Source organism: Rissa tridactyla, chromosome Z (genome assembly GCF_028500815.1).
Source record: "Rissa tridactyla isolate bRisTri1 chromosome Z, bRisTri1.patW.cur.20221130, whole genome shotgun sequence".
Taxonomy (NCBI): Eukaryota; Metazoa; Chordata; class Aves; order Charadriiformes; family Laridae; genus Rissa; species Rissa tridactyla.
The window spans coordinates 51,900,602-51,917,265 of NC_071497.1; the positions used below are offsets into that span (position 1 = coordinate 51,900,602).

Consider the following 16,664-nt stretch of genomic DNA (forward strand, 5'->3'; position numbering starts at 1 on the left):
AGAAATCCTTCTGTGCTTTCAGCTGATGGCAAGGAATGACACACTTTCTCCTACTGTATTTCTTTGCTATCTGTGCTACAGATCTTTCCTGGACAAGCAACAGTACATGACAGGACAGTCTTTAATGTCAGTAAAACATATTTATAGAAAAGATATAGAAAGGAAAACGGGGGAAAAATATATATAACTTACATACAAGCTGGGGACGCCAAGTAGTCATGAGGCAGACATGTTCACTGAAGAGTTCGCTGAACTCTTGTAACCCAGGTTTCCTTCGAAATACAACAGCACAAAATTTGAGAGAACCAGAGATAAGGGAAATGGGACCAATTTATGATAAGGAGGCAAAATATTTGGGTCCATTTGCCTAACAGTGGGAAGTGTTTTAGCTTAGACATGTCCTTTAAAACTCTTTGGGCCGTAGTTGCAGCAGTCTTGAAATGAGCTAAAGGCACTTTGTAAAAGGCTTCCAAAGTCTCAGAGAAAAGAAAAGAAACGATGACCATTGTTACAGTTTCTCCTAGCAAAAAGATCTACACCCAAGACAGGAGAAACACTGAGAAGCATGTGTTGCCCGAGTAACATTCCTTAAAGCACCAGGCATCCTAGCAGGCAATTAATCCATCTTGGGTGTAGAATAGGTCTTGGTGAATAAAAGGCCAAAATTCCTATTGACTTCAATAGGGTCAGGATTTTACATAGGACTTATCCCACCTACGTCTGTGTATGGTTTATTATTCCTGCTTCCAAAGCACCACCCTTACTGTCCTTTCTCAACAGGACCCTGATGTCTCCATGTTTGCAGGTTTAATCCAAGTATTTTATAACTGGCCACATCTAGTTATCAACAGCTGACTAAACTAACACGCTTGCTTTTTCTGTGTTGTCTGTCTTCATGGAAGACATATTAGGTATTCGTGGCAAACTTGTACACTTTAGGGCCTGTGTCATCAATTCACCCACTACGTGTTGCTTATTAAATCAGCAGGAAAACTCAGAATGAAAATTGCGCAGCAGAAAACATCGCTTCTTGCAGTTCCCCTGAGCTGCAGGAAAAGACCCTTCTGAAGGCGATTTCTGGTTTACATGGCATAGACCTTTGAAGTACACTCAATCTGGAATCAATTCAGGAATTTACAGATATGGGTTACCAGCCCTTGTTTATTCACAATGATGAGAAGAGTTTAATTAATACCACGCATATTAGTCAATTCTTTGCTTTTAAACCTTACCTTTTGCCCATCAGCCAATCAATATGTATTTTAATCTTCTCTCCTTTTCAGACGTGGTTTTAACATCTCACAGAACAGAGTAGCAGACTTCACAATCATTAATTGCTATTACCAGCCCTTTCATTTTCTGAACATCAGCAGTTTCTATAAATTCCACTTTCATCCATGTGTTATATTATCCATTCTTATTCACCACTTGTTTCTGAGGCATTCTTTTTTAAAACTGCAGAGAGGTTCTACTAACCAGTAATACAAAATATTTTTGTAATACAATTTATTATTCTCAGAATTTCTTGTTTGACATGAAAGGACAGATAAGAGTAAACTTCAGCTGTAGATATATTCCATATCTATCTGCGAAATCTAAAATACAGATGAGGAAAATATAGCAATTTTTCCTGCTACAAATACAATTAAGTCATTTATTTTGGGATATAGTCTAACTTTTTAACCCAAGGAGTTCTAGATGACAGTTAAGTCCATCAAAATGAAAGTGTTTTAAGGTCAGGCAGTTCACAGCCTATCCATGAGAATGGATCACATCACCCGTCTGGTGGCACCATGAAACAGGTGAAGTAGTCATCATAAAACAGGATCAGCTCCTTAACAAACCAAACACTCTTGGGTACACAAACCTCAGGCTTCACAATGATGAAGTTCCCTCTCCAACCTGTTAGGAGACTGATAGCCGAACACCTGTGTACTGGCGCGTCTCATCATTACTGTGCATTGCACACTACGTTTTTCATAGATGTGCCAAGTGAATGGGTTGGTTTTAATGACCTTCGTTTTTCTATCACCTTTGCAATCTTCCAAGATCCCATCTTAAAACTTTTTAGTTAACATGTATACGGCATAATTTATTTGATTGTTTTAAGAAAAGCAGCCGATATTGAGTAATAATGGTAAAATAACGCTGCCATCTGGGAAAGGACACTTCTTTTTAGACAAACTAATCACAATATGAATCAATATGAATAACTGGGGCAAAGAAAATGTGTTAAAATATCACTTAGAATTTACTTATGTTGGTAGTCAGAACAGCGAAACTGGGGTATCAGGTTTACAAACCAGTTGAGTGACCCTCTATTTCTGACAGAATGTTTAAACTCTGCTCTAATACAGAGACAATTCTTGAAAAGCTGCACTACCTGGGTCTACTTCCTTCCTTTCTTCATTCTCACGGAGAACTCCTTCACTCTGGAAAAGGCAGAATTTTGATTGTGAAAATATACATATACATACACAATAACAGGAACAAAGCAGACATACAGGAAACTAAGAATTGGGAATCGTGAAAAAAAACAAACAAAAACAAAACAAAAGGTTGTGGAAGCCATGCAGAAATTTCTACCACAACACTTTCCTCAGGACTACAGCCCAGATTCCAGTCTAAAGTCACATCAAGCAGCTCTCCACGTTTCATCTTCATGTCCCTAAGATTTGTATCTTTCTGAGATCCTCAGGCTTGTATATAAAATTATAGTCTCTAAATTGGGTGTGAATTAGACAATTGCTTTAATGAAAAAGATGACTAGCAGCTGCTCAAAGGAATAAGTTTGTATTTGACTAGCTCACATGGAGAACTGTAACTACTCTATGAACTTTGTAAGAAGTTCTTGTAGACTCAGACAGAGGTAGAAACCATTTCAGTTATTAAAAGAAACCAAGTCTTTTTGTGCAGCACCAAAAAAGAGGAAACTCCTCCCTTTCAAATTATAAATCTTTATAGTGCAATTCTTTATGGCTGGCAAGAGAACTTCAGACACTTTTCAAATAACCCCAGCCGTTTAATCTGTACCCTTCAGGAAGTCAAGCTGTGTGTGTACGTGAGACAGAAACATTTTTGCTGAAATAGGAAGAATCTGCTCAGCCCACTGTAAAACTAGATGGCTTCTGATAGGGGAAGGAACCTACTTTTCCTTTGCAGAGAATGGCATTATATGGCTTCTGAATCTTCATCCTTTTGTAGTCTGGTCAGAACCTGTGACCACAGGGGACCACTGTAGCCAAATTTCTCCAGAAAAGAAAAAGAAAATGGACAGTAGATCCATTAACAAATGTATTAAATTTTATTCATGTAGAAAACCAGCAGCTTTTAAGTTTAGTTTACAGAAAAACAAGTCTAAGCCATTCATAAAAGGGCCTATTTATCACTGCCTTTTAAATTCACTGTTGCTCCAGAGTCGGTTCAGTGAGGGTGTTCTCTGCTATGTTTTAAGCAATTTGTTTGAAATTCTAGTAAATCCAATATCCCAGTAGTAACATTTATTGATTTCCCTACCTTTCCCTGTGCAGTGATCAGCCAATCATATAGGCACAAAAGTGCAACACAAACTACAAGTATTCCAGAAATACCTAATGAAGACTTTTGATGTTGTTGCAGTTGTAAAGGTAAGTGTTTCACACTAGAGGAAATCTGCATTTTCAATTAAGAAAGATACCTTCACAGACTGCAGGACATTAATACAGTAGAGATGACAATGAACGGACTTTGCAGACAAATAACATTTTTCATCTGAGAATGAAAATATTTTTTTAAAGCACTGGAGAAAAATGTGTAAAAATTCTTACTTAAGAAAATTTACAATCAGACTCCTGGATAAAAGGATTCCACCTTGAGGGGTAAGCTGGGAAATTTTTATTTTGGTTTGGTTTGGTTTTTTCTTTGTTTGCTTTGTTAAGGAGCAGTCGACATGAAAGATAAAGGGTTTTTTGCTCTTTTTCTTATAGAGAGCCACAGACAGCTTTTGGTGTCCAAATCCTAATTCATTGCTAAAATCACACAAACCGTTTCTTTAGAAATAACCAGAGCCTTTTGACACTGAACAAGGCTACAAGTTACCTGATGTCCTCTGAAGCTATCCAGAAATTCCCAGGTCTTTCTTTCTGGTCCTTCACAATGAAAGCTGTTTTTAGCTATTCTCCCCTTTTATATATAATGTTCCTGGAACAGGATGTCCATTAGGAAAATATTAGCCCAGTTTTTCTAATTGGTCAGTTTTACATGCCTTTCTTCTTAGAGCTTTTTGACCAAATGACTCTCACTGCTTTGCAGTTAGCCTAAGATTGTGATATTTGGCTCTCCCTTTTACAAAGGGGTTTATTTACAACAAAATACAATAAATTCTTCTTGGTTTACTGTTAATCATCAAGTTTCCTCTTCTCTCTTGCTAATAATTTAACACACTCTGCCTTAACAGAGGCTCAAGAGTTCAACAAGCAACAGTTGGTTCTGCCTGATTGTTATAAGTGCTTCTGGGCAAAATAAGGAGTTCAGCACAATGTGCACAATATGTGTAACAGCACATACACAACAGAGTGCTAAAGAATACATTAAATAAAATAAAGCATTAAAATGTTCAAAAAGCCAACACCCAACTCAAGTGTTCACATACAAACACATGGACAATGAGACTTTGAGTTACCGCAGGTTCCCACAAGTCTCCTTGTGGCTTCACCCCTCTGTACTGCTCAGTGCTCTTTGCAGCACAGTTGTGAGCTTCTGGAAGCTGGAAGGATTTATTTTTTGCCCTTCAGCCAGTATCAGACAGGAGAATTGAGTTCCAACAGGTCAGAGCTCTATAGGCCCTGCCTGCTGAACCATACTGGTCTCCACCATATACAGGCGACTCAGTGTAGATCTTGGAAGAAGACATAGATCTGCAAACTTCACCAGTAACTCCTACTGTGAAGTAGTTTATCTGGTTCCAAGCACTTTCATGATGTCTTAGACACTAGAAGGAATTTAAATATGTCTACTTAAACCCATAAAGGCAGGTACTTAAAAGAGGCTGCTGCTTCTAAGAAGCTCTGCCTATATGACTTTCTAGAGAAACTCCTTGTGATTTTACCATTCATGTGAAATACAAACAGTTATTAGGAGCCCAAATGTTGTGTCCCAGTGTCACCTAATAAGATAGTATAAGAACCAGGAAGTTCACACAATGCATCCAAAGTTTCACATAAGCTAGGTCCATTTGCAGTTGCAGGCTTCAACCAGGCTGGGTGACATCAACTTGAAAGATGACATTGCCTTGCAAAAAAAAAAAAAAATCAAATAAAAAGTTGTAACTCATGAACATTTGCAAACTGATTTCCAAGACACAGAATTCTAATGACTTCCAGAAAGCATCCTGCAGTCACGAGAAAAATCCTGGAAAGCGCAGAGCCCAAAAGTATAACAAAGCCCTATGGGACTAGACAAACAGCATGCAGACTACTTCAGCCAAAATAAGGAAGTATATAACAGCTGTCCATATGAGGGCAGTTATTTTGGAATAGTTATTCTACCATGCAAAAGCATGATACAAAATACACTCCACCCATTGTGCACACAAGCTCTTGTAAGCTCAACAGTGTTTATTGCTTCCCATATTCCTCTTCAAAAGCTTTTGTTTGTTTGCATCCACCATTTACTGTATCATTTTCTATATCCCACTTGCAAACCAGCACCAATTTCCTCTTGAGGGCTTTAGACTGGCATGGAGACTTAATGCTGAGAAGCATTCAGAGAAAGAACGCGTATTTTTTCCAAACTTAGACAAAGACAAGATGAAAAGCCATCGTTGTGTCCTAAGGCAAGCTTACAAAAGCTATCAGAAGCTGCTTCTGTAACAAATCCGCCTTATGGAGTTGGCTTTGTACTTTTCAAGGTACATTTACTAACTTGTGCGACACACCCGACAAAAAAATCTTGAGATTAATTTATTTATCTAAAGACCTAACAATTCTGTCTCATCAGTCCTCTCAAGAGGGAGTCTGAAAACATATACGAGAAAAAAAAATAAAAAAACACAAAAACCCCAGTTCACATTTCCTGTCAGTGTATAATGAATGTTGCCACCATTCAGACAGTATAGGAATCCTACCCCAGCAGAGTATGACTCCTCTGTCTTGCACACTATTTTTCTATAGCAGCACGATATGTCAGTGTATACTTTGCTGAAGAGAACTTTCTGTCAACAATCAGTGTTTCATTGGCATTAATGTGCAGTAAAAGACAACAAAGCATGACTCAATTAAACCACCAAATACTGCATTTAAATAACATTAACCCCTGACATTTTAAAAGAACTGTGCAGGATTTTAGCGGCACGACTCTCGTTAAGGTCAGTGCTTTAATATATACAGCTTCCCACCCAAAATGTCTGACATAAACTTGTATCAGTAAACCAATTGAGAATAAAGCCTGAAACCAGGATTTATGTTCTAGTGCAAACATATCTCAACTAAGACTTCTCCCATGCTATTGTTTATGGAAACAAATTTTATTAACCTTCACATGGTATAGACGTAGGAAAGGATTTCATATTTAATTCTGAATTCCCTTGGGTTTTTTTGATAATCACCTTGTGAACTGAGGATTTGGAAATTATTTTTTAAAGTTTTTTATTCAGTGAAAATCTCAAGTGCCACGCGAATGCCACAGGAGAGAGTACAGCTTTGGGTCTCTCTCTCTCTTGTGTGTGCCAGCAGAATCCCATGCATTCGAAAAACTTTATGTATGAAGTCATGATGGGCTGGCAAACCAACACAGCTTCCACTGGCAGTTACTGAAACTCTTGCCTGATTCACACAAAAGTTGCCGCCATTTAGGCCCGCGGTGCTCTGCACATATGGCAGAGTCTTACACCTAACAGTGTTTTCCCTGTAAAGCGTAAAAGGTGTATGTCTGATTTAAAAGACTACTGTTCCCAAGAATACAGTCTATGATGGTCGTTGCCAGGACTTTTAGGACCACACCACTCCCGTGAATTAAAACATTCCAGTCATCTACCAGCCAACAGTTAGCGAGGCTGTTGTAAGGTTAGCTGTCTATCACACAAAAAGGAATGTAAATATGTTTATGTATTAAATATAATTAGTATTGTTGTTTCCATTTTGAACAATCACCCCGTTACCATTATGCAGTGGGAGATCAAAAAATCTGTTTACCATGAAAAAGAAAGGATACTTACACAATAACGCTCACAGTATTTGTGCTTAAAAGTAAATCCAATGTTCTTCATTTTTTTAATTAGTGACTTTTATTGAATTAATCAAAACAAAATTCAACAACTTCTGATGCTTTAATCAGGCACACTAGACCCATGAGAAAGCAATCTAATATTATGATTATTAGTACTATCAGCTAATAAAGAGAGAGGAAGTATGGTAAAGTAGAAGTGGTAAACAAAGAACTGAAGAAAAATTATTCAGTGGATCTCCCTACCTCCTGCTGAGCATTCCTTGGAAACAATTTAGTTTTCAGACACTTCCTTATATTTTTCTTTGTCCTTGTTCAATTTTATTCACCAGTCACTGGACACCAGAAACAGCAGACAAAGATTCAGCTTCATGTGCATTGCTGAATGACTGGTTAGTAAAGTAAGAACTTTTTTTTTCTTAACATTAGCATCAAACTATGATACATAAAATTATATGAACTGCACAAAATCCCTACATGATGCTCCCCATGACAGCGACCAGATCCACGTTAGCATGACAAAGAGCATGTCACCTTCCATCTTCCATTGATATTGAAAGACAATTTGCAAAGACCTAATTGAAAGCCAACTCTACATCTGTAAAATTGAAGTCACAGTGGAGGTAGAGAACCTATCAGAGAATGCAATTACACCACTTTTAATCCCAAAACACTGTACAGAGAGGGGCTAAATAATTTAGTTTTAATATATGTAAAGATCACTGTAGATTCCACTGTTCTAGGTGAATTTTCAGCAAAGAGCAAAGAAGACACTTAAATACTTTCAAAATAAGTACTGGGACATATTTTTGGGTCATACAGAGAGCGTGATGTGAAATGATTGTCCAAAATGGATCAGATTATGAAGACCAAAGGGAGGCCAAGTTAGGCAAAATCTAGTAATTTCATACTGGGCAAGAGGAAAATTGAAAAAAAAAGAGAGAATGTCGTATATGATTCATTTTGCGATTTTGGATTTCAAGGCCAATCAACAAAAGGAGAGAGAAACACTGCGTAAACTTGGTGTTCATCACCAGCAATAGAAGAAAGGTGCTCTTCACGTAAAGATTTGTTCCTGTGATACTGCCAAGGGCTTCTTAGGTTTTATTCATTAAAGAATAAGCAAACAACAAAAAACATCAGGAGAAAAATGCTACCAAAGCAACTTTGTATTTCAAAAGAGAGTTTAAATAATTCTTAGGAGCTACATTATACCACTGAACATGCAGATTTGTAAGTCCTGGAAAACCTTTCAAGTATAGGATGAGAGCAGTATGGTCAGATACTGTTGTAAGTGATCAAATGATCAAACTGACCTAATTGACCAATAGGTTATATAAAATATTGCGTTTCACTTAATCCAGGGTTTTAGCAGTGTTTGGGAATTTTGAGAGCCCTTTACACAGCAAAATGCCCCACTGTTGAGTAAGGAAATACGGACTAGATACATGGACAGTAAGTCAGTTTCAAAACTGTCTGAACTGGTGGGCTCAAAGCATTGTGATCTGTGGCACAAAGTCCACCTGGAGGCCAGTCACTAGTGGTGTACCCCAGGGGTCAGTACTGGGGCGAATACTGCTTAATAACTTCATTAACGACCTGGACAAGGGGACCTAGTGCACACTCCACAAGCTTGCTGATAATACAAAGTAGGGAGGAGTGGTTGATAGACCCAGAAGGGTTTGTTGCCATCCAGAGGGACAGCAACAAGCTGGAGAAATGGGCTGACAGGAACTTCTCGAAGTTCAGAAAAAAGAGAAGAAAAGTGAAATAACGTCATGTGCCAGGACAGGCTGGGGACACGAGACTGGTGGGTGACCAATTGGCCAGGGAGCAGCTTGGCAGAAAAGCACCTGGAGATCCTCATAGGCTCTGTGTGGCAGCAATGTGCCCTTGTGGCAAAGCAGGCCAACAGCCCCCTTGGACTACATCAGAAAGAGAGCTGACAACAGGCTGACAGAGGTGATTGTTCCCCTCTGCTGAGCACTGGTGATACTATATCTGGAGTAATGGCTCCAGTCCTGACCTCCCTAGACAAGAGAGACACGGACATACTGGAGTGAGTCCAGTGAAGGGCCACAAAGGCAACTAATAAAATGACTGGAGCGTCTGTCACACGAGGAGAGGTTGAGAGCACTGTGATTTTTTTAGCCTGTAGAATAGAAGGCTCAGGGAGATCTTATCAATGTGTGCAAATACCTGCAAAGTAAAGAACATGGAACCACACTATTCTCTGTGGTGCCTAACGACTAGCACAAGAGGCAATGGGTACAAACTGAAACACATGAAATTCCATTTAAACATAAGGAAAAAACCCACCTCTACTTTGAGGGTGATTGAACACTGGAACAGGTTGTCAAGAGAGACTCCAACCTTGCAGATACTCCAACCCAAGTGGACATGAAGCTTAGCAACCTGCTGTAGCTGTCTGTGTTCTGAGCAGGGGGACTGGACTACATGATCTCCAGAGGTGCCTTCCAACCTCAGCTGCCCTGGATTAATTTGGTAAAGGCATTCAATTTGTACTAACAGCTATAAGACTTCCTATTGCAGGGAAGAAATCATATATTTCACAGTCTCTGTTTTCAGAAATAAGTTGCTTGTTGGGAAAACAAATTAATATGAATTTTGAGAATAATCAGAGAGCAGATCTGTGACCAATTATTTGTTGTGCCACACTCCAAAAACATGGAGAATATTCTAGCCCCACCAAACATGGGCTTTCTTCTAAGGAAACTGTTTGGTTGTTCTCATGGAGCAGTGCTGATGACGGAACTGAGGATATCGAAGTGGAAGCAGTCCCCTTGAAACCCCAGGCCCAAACCATGAAAAACTCTGATAGTAAGGATCTCAGGCTCTGCAATTTTTGAAGCAAGCCAGAGAGAGCAGATGGCATAAAACAGTCAGGACGCTCTTTTGGCAGTTACTATTACTGAACTGCATTGCCACATTTTACACAAGCATGATTTCGATTGTGTCCCCAAGAAGGGAAAGAAGTGCTTTGGTGGGATCATTTGTAAACTACTAACAGGGGATCTTGCCAGCTGGATTTCTTCTACTCATTTGGAATTTATCACAAACTTCAATTTATCAGATGCCTGGAAAAGCAACACAGAAATATTTGACTAATGATGATCCAGTTTACTACTCAACAACTTCTTTCCACTATGAGAAAGAGGAGCTTTCCTTTATTAATGGGACAATTGACATCCAAATAAAAAATATTTCAAAGTTTCTTCAAAGTGGAGGGGTTTGAGAAAAATGGTCTGTAACTTGCAGTTGTTCAATATTTAAACAGAGTAAATGAGGTAGACATCCCCCTTTCAATGAAAACATAAAAGCTAGTTCTTGTGAGAAATTATAGTTTCCCAGATCATTACTATTAACTATACTCAGTTTGTCATTGCTTTGGCCCCTGGGAAATCACATGAACCTATGCTTGGAGCAGTAACTGGAGTAACTGGGGATCAGTCCTAGTCTCAAATGTGATACTGATTTCAAAAAGAAAAACAGATTTCAGAAAGAAATCCTTCTTCCATCACTATATGCACAATACCACATGTACTGGCAATGACGGGAAAGTGACAAATACGATGCAAATTTTCTTCAGTAGTTTGAGGTCATGTAGCAAAGAATAGGCACTTTCTTTCTCCAACTATAGAGTACCATGAGAACGTATTTTAAAAAGTAAAGCACACACATGCTTCTATACATAGTAGAGAGAAAAATGCTTGGTAAAATATATTCTTTTATTCTTCATACAAATATAACAGATCTTTGACATTATACTTGGGACAGCAGAATACAGTACTTGCGGTGCCTTTACCAGGAACAGTCACTGTCAGGAAAGAGGGGAGCCAAGACTTCTGGAGGGAAAGGAAACTTCTTTCTTCGGTTTGCAAGACTAAATTCATCACCATAAAGCAGTGTTCTTCGTCTACCAGCCACCTCTTACACGTGAAAGCTCTGCAGGATTTATTATTTGTTTTTGCTTGGCTCTGTATTAGTATACGTGCACAGGTGCACGTGATGGCTGTGAGCAATGGACTTGCACAATAGGGGAGTACCTGAAAACTTGAAGCTATCTTTGATTAAAGTTCTTCTGTTGTAAATTTGAAATTTATTTTAGCTTTTCTGATACCTGAAAACAAGGGTATTGTATGACTTTGGTCATTGGAAGTGGTGTATTATCTATGCAAATGTTGTCCTCCATCCAAAATGGAATTCCAGTAGTAGTTGGGAGGCTTTAAAATCAAATCCTACATTTGACATATTAGAAGAAATTACAAATTCCATAATACATAATATTATTTTTCTAATGTATCACTGGCCCATAATGAGAAACAATCTATTATATAGATTTTGCATTCAATCTTTTTGTCAAAAACTACATAGCACATCAAAAGTTAATAGCACTGGGGAGTTCAGTGATTAATTTGAAAACAAATGGTATATTAAAAATTTTCTTTTGTTCTTCATTCACAATGATGAAACTGCTAGGATTTAACCTTTAAGGGTTAAAGAGTTTAATCAATGTCAATGTCTGATCTTCTGAAGGCGATAAAGAACAGTCTGTCTAGCGATACCCAACAGAACATCACTTTGTCAAGCCACAAAGCGCCCAAAAGCTTGTCAAGTAAGTTACCAGAAACCTCTTTGTGGTTAGAACTCAGCTCCTTCCTGCTTGACCTATTATTTGATATTTGACCACTTGGTTGCAAGACACTTGCTCTTTCCAGCTGAAATGTCACTGGGGCATCTTGTCAGCTCCCCGACATCTCGGCCTGACATACAATTTTACTTTTGTGTGCTACAAGGCAGAAAATGCAGGGCAATGGCCTTGCTTTAAATTCTGTCAGCATCAAAGATGGGCGTCACTCTTGGGTCCTACCAACAACAACAAAAAAGGAGTCTATTTGAAGGTCAAAACAGCCATTACTTTAAAGTCTTTCAGCTTAAACTAAATCTATTACCTGCAACACTGGTTTGGGAACTGTCCTTATAAAGTACATAAACATATCATCAGAAATCCTCCCTGCACAATTGTTCTTCTTTCTTATGAAATGCAGACTTGATAAAAGGGTGAGTTTTCAGCGCCTGCAGGGACCAGATTCAGCAGTTAACTTAACTTGTTCAAATAGGCAAGTGGTATCATGTAGCTTTACAAGGGAGCAACCTGACCTTCTCACATTGACCAGCAGTGACATTATTGTGCAGGAAGAGAAGCAGTCACATCATTTCTGTTTTGCACAACCTGCTTAAAGTTTGCAACTAAATGCTTGTCTTCAGTTGAGCTGACAAGAGAAAAGAGGGGGCTCAGTGAACCATGGCAGGGCTGCCATGAAATGACAGGAATCATTGGCATACATTTCAAATAGCTCTCTCAATCCTATTAAAGTATTGCAGTCCTGCTTTAAAATAGACAAGTATGAAACAACTTTGATAGATAGAGACTAAAATGGCTTATTGATTTTTTTTTTTAAGACTGAGGAAAATTACCCAAAATGTGTCATTCTTTAACATTTAAAAATATACTACATAAAAAATGAACAACCGCAATAAACAGAAGTTAAAAAAATAACTGTTTCGGTATGCAAAGAATGAGAAGCGCAGAAACGTGAACATATGAATGCACATTTTCATAAAAACGTAAAATTAATGTCAAAAAATACATACGCTGAACTACAATTCAAAGGTAGCAACAAAATTGCACTTTAATTGCATCATTTTACATTAATGCAATTTTTTCCTTCTAAAAGATTATTGATACAAAGAATCTGAAAATCCATTTTCCATTGTTCTTTTGGGACTGGATGTGACATTCAGGCTGAAGGAATAGACTGAAGACTGAGAACTGGGTCTATTGTGCATAAAACTGTAGGATGTGTCAGGTTCAGCTTGCAATGCCAAAAAATCTGGGATACAACTCTGGTCAGGCTGAATTCCTAGCTTGAAGCCATGGTGATGTTTGAACTCCCTCTTGATTCCTGGAGTAAAATAAAGTAATAATAAAAAAGAAAACAAAAAAGAACCGACATGTACTGTTAAACAAAACCAACATGTACTGTTAAACAAGTAAGGAAAATAATGTCATTATGTCTTTCACAAAGCTATGTATATGGAGTATTTGCAAGTGTTTGCTTCTTGTTTAAAACACTTATTTAAAATACATGGATTAATATATATATTAATCTTTAATAAGCAGGAACAAAGGACATTTGCTAGAGTCTTGTGCACTAGTAAGGTGTTAGGAAACAATAGCCTACTTTATTTGAAGTGCTACAAATACTTACAGAAAACTTTTACTCCTCTTCATTATCGTTTCTAGGGTGTAGGTTTTTTAATCAAGCAAACAAACTTACTCTACGGTCTCCCTGTCACTGTTGTTAGGAAAAATATGCCATACTTAAACGTTGAAGGTATTCATTTACTCTAAAACATATTTTACCATCAATTGAAATCAAACACTTAATACTCTTCAAATGTTAGCCTGTTAGAAGATAGCCAGAGAATATACACTGAATGTACGTTGAGGGGGAACATGATTCATATTTCATTGAGTCTCGACATTCAGTCAAAGTTATAAAGGTTAGACCAGTTAAAATTCATCATTAAATAACTTCCAGCACCAAAACATTGTGCATCCTACTTTGAAAGATTATGGATAATATCAGTATATCAGCATTAATAATTTTTTAAAATACTAAATAAAGACACTCTGTATTCCCCTAAATATCCATAATAATAAACAAACTGAAGAAAACACAATGCCATATTGCTCTTCTGCCCTTTAGCAAGGTATTTTACCCAATGCACTTACATAGCTGTGGAAATAACAATCAATTATTTCATCAGGTCATAAATATGTGAAAACTTCACATGAAAAACATACTTATGGAAAAGACAAAATTTAAGATACTGAAAGACCATTACAGTGTATGTGAGGTTTTAAACACTCTCTCTTTGGCATTTCAGGAAGGGTATACATGCATACATAAACACACATAGAGGCAGAAATGCATATATACAGAGGCACAGATTCCAATATACATACTCATAGATATCCAGAGAGAGGCAGAAGGGTATGTGTATATTCATATTTCAACAAATCCAAACTCATCATATGTATAAAGACACATGCATGAAAGATTCCCCTCTCCTCTGTTACTATTGCTGGAGAAAAATCAATGGTTGCCTCCAACACCTACTTCAACAGTTCCCTTTGATATGGACTCTTTTGATTTCCTGATTCACCGTAAGCCAGACAACAGATACTGTAAACAGATAGGTTATGTTAGACCTTCATTAAGAACCCATACAGTAGCAAATTTAGATGACTACTTCACGTAGATAGTTAAAATGAGGTAGTGCCTTGAGGTTTTCTAAACTACGGTGGTGATGAGGATGAGATAACCAGCAGAACTGGAAAGCATGATGTGTAACTCTCTAGCTTTTCAGTCCTTCTGGTCTCAATGCTATGCAGAATAGGAACCACTAAAAAGCCAAAGCACAAATGAAATTTACTGCACTTGTATAAGCACATCTGAAATGAGATCTCAATGAAGGCATCCACCTATTTACACCAATTAACAGTCTGTTACTTATACACTTTAATCAGCTGACCACATAGCCAAAATCTCTCCAAAATAAGAGTAATTCATAAAATAATATTATGACAATTTTGAAATAAGCAAATAACTTGTGATGTTCTAAAAACACTTCTGTATGTAGAAAAATGAGATCAGTAAGATATAAGCTACAAACAAGTTTCACTCTGGATAACAAATATTGAAGACAAATTTAAACATATTGGTTTGTACTGCTTTCAACATCTCAATCAGCATATCATAATGAGTAAAAATCACATGCTACAATTACATTCTCATATTACTCTTTTTCCAGATGTAGTGAGGGTTTTTTTGAAGAATATGGCATCAAAATCCCAGTAAGGAGGTAAGAAATCAGATTTCCTTTGAGAATTGCAAAAAAAAATGTACGAAACTTACTGATTGGCAGCAAGTCAATAGACTATGTTACAGTAAAAGCTTCACTGTTGGGGGAAAAAAGCTCTGGTTTAGTTATCCAGATCCTGTGCTGCACTTCTTACAAAGAACAGAGTACTATTCACTGAATAGAAGGGAAATAGGATCTAATAGCAATGTGATTGATGTAAAAAAAAATCTTGGCTGTTACTCATAAGAACTGTTTTGATCCAATACCACTATATACACTCATGATGAATAAGAAAACAGGATTTTATGGTTTAGAAGAAAAAATACTCAGAACTGTTACAACACTCATTGTTTGAACACATACCTGTATGCAGGAATCTTAAAGGCAGTTATAATTTCCCCAACAGACCTCTTTCAACATTATTGTATTTAGACACCTTACTAAAACATGTATTAAACTGACAAACTCAAATGACTATGCCAGAGCTGTGATGATAATCCATCATATAAATATGCATTTAGGTAATTTTTAAAAGAGGAATTATGTATCTTAAATAAGGTGTCTGTTCAGGTAAATCTTTAGCGTAGCACTTTTATTTACCCGATAAGCTGTAAATGATTCCATCTAAACTGTTACACTTCATCAGGTAAATAGATATTTAGGACACAACGTGTCTAGCAAAAATATGCTTTCAAAATATTTATGTAATGTAGTAATTGGACATGTCCTGTGGTCATTTTTCAAAGTTTGATAGCCTAATTTTATAAAATATGTTTTCCTAAAGATCAAAATATGAAAGGTTAGTCTATATTATGGAACAATTGCTTTCTAAACTATAGTTAACTCAAGCAATTTTTTAGTATTAGACATGGAAAAAGATTCCAAAACAATTCTTCTCTATAGTTTTTCTTCTGTGCCTAACATTTAGGATCTAGTTTACAGGTTGGCTCATGATACATGAGGCATTTCACCAAAGTTAAAACTGATTTAATAGTGGGTTGCTTCATTATGTATGATATTGTGAGGAAATATTGTAATACCATCATGTACTATATCCTCCTATATGTTTTCATTGTGATGCCAGCATCATGTTGTAATCAAAGACACCCCATTTTGCTTTTATATATCAATACTTGTGGAATAATATGCACAGTTAGACACTTGGAATTAGAAGACTATGCACGTGTTATGACAGTGGTGCAAACAGGTAACTGCATAAAGAAATTCACTGTATAGAAGTATGTTGTTTTGTCTTCAATCGTAGGAGTAAAATCTATAACCAGAGCTGAAGCCACAAATCAGCCTTTCAAAGTCCATGCAAGGATAACTTTACTGGATCACAATTTTCACTATAATACCACACTACAACTTTTCAATTCCACACAACAATATGTGTTGTCACATATTGTGACAACACATGTCACAACAATATGTCACAACAATAACTCCTTCCAATTTTGGGATTTCCCACTACTAAATTTTAGTCACTTTAAACTGCTTTCAAATATTAC

At 37.2% G+C, this 16,664-nt stretch overlaps 1 protein-coding gene across 6 annotated transcripts in view; it reads right to left on the minus strand.

Moving 5' to 3' along the window:
• Positions 1-10,930: 10,930 nt before the first annotated feature.
• CCDC171 (coiled-coil domain containing 171) overlaps positions 10,931-16,664 on the minus strand; it is a 154,570-nt gene continuing 148,836 nt past the window's right edge. For all 6 annotated transcript variants that reach the window (XM_054185374.1, XM_054185375.1, XM_054185378.1 and 3 more), the window contains one exon: positions 10,931-13,187. In XM_054185374.1, the coding sequence (XP_054041349.1) occupies positions 13,146-13,187 (42 nt within the window). In that variant the 3' untranslated portion in view covers positions 10,931-13,145. The remainder of the gene's footprint in view (positions 13,188-16,664) is intronic.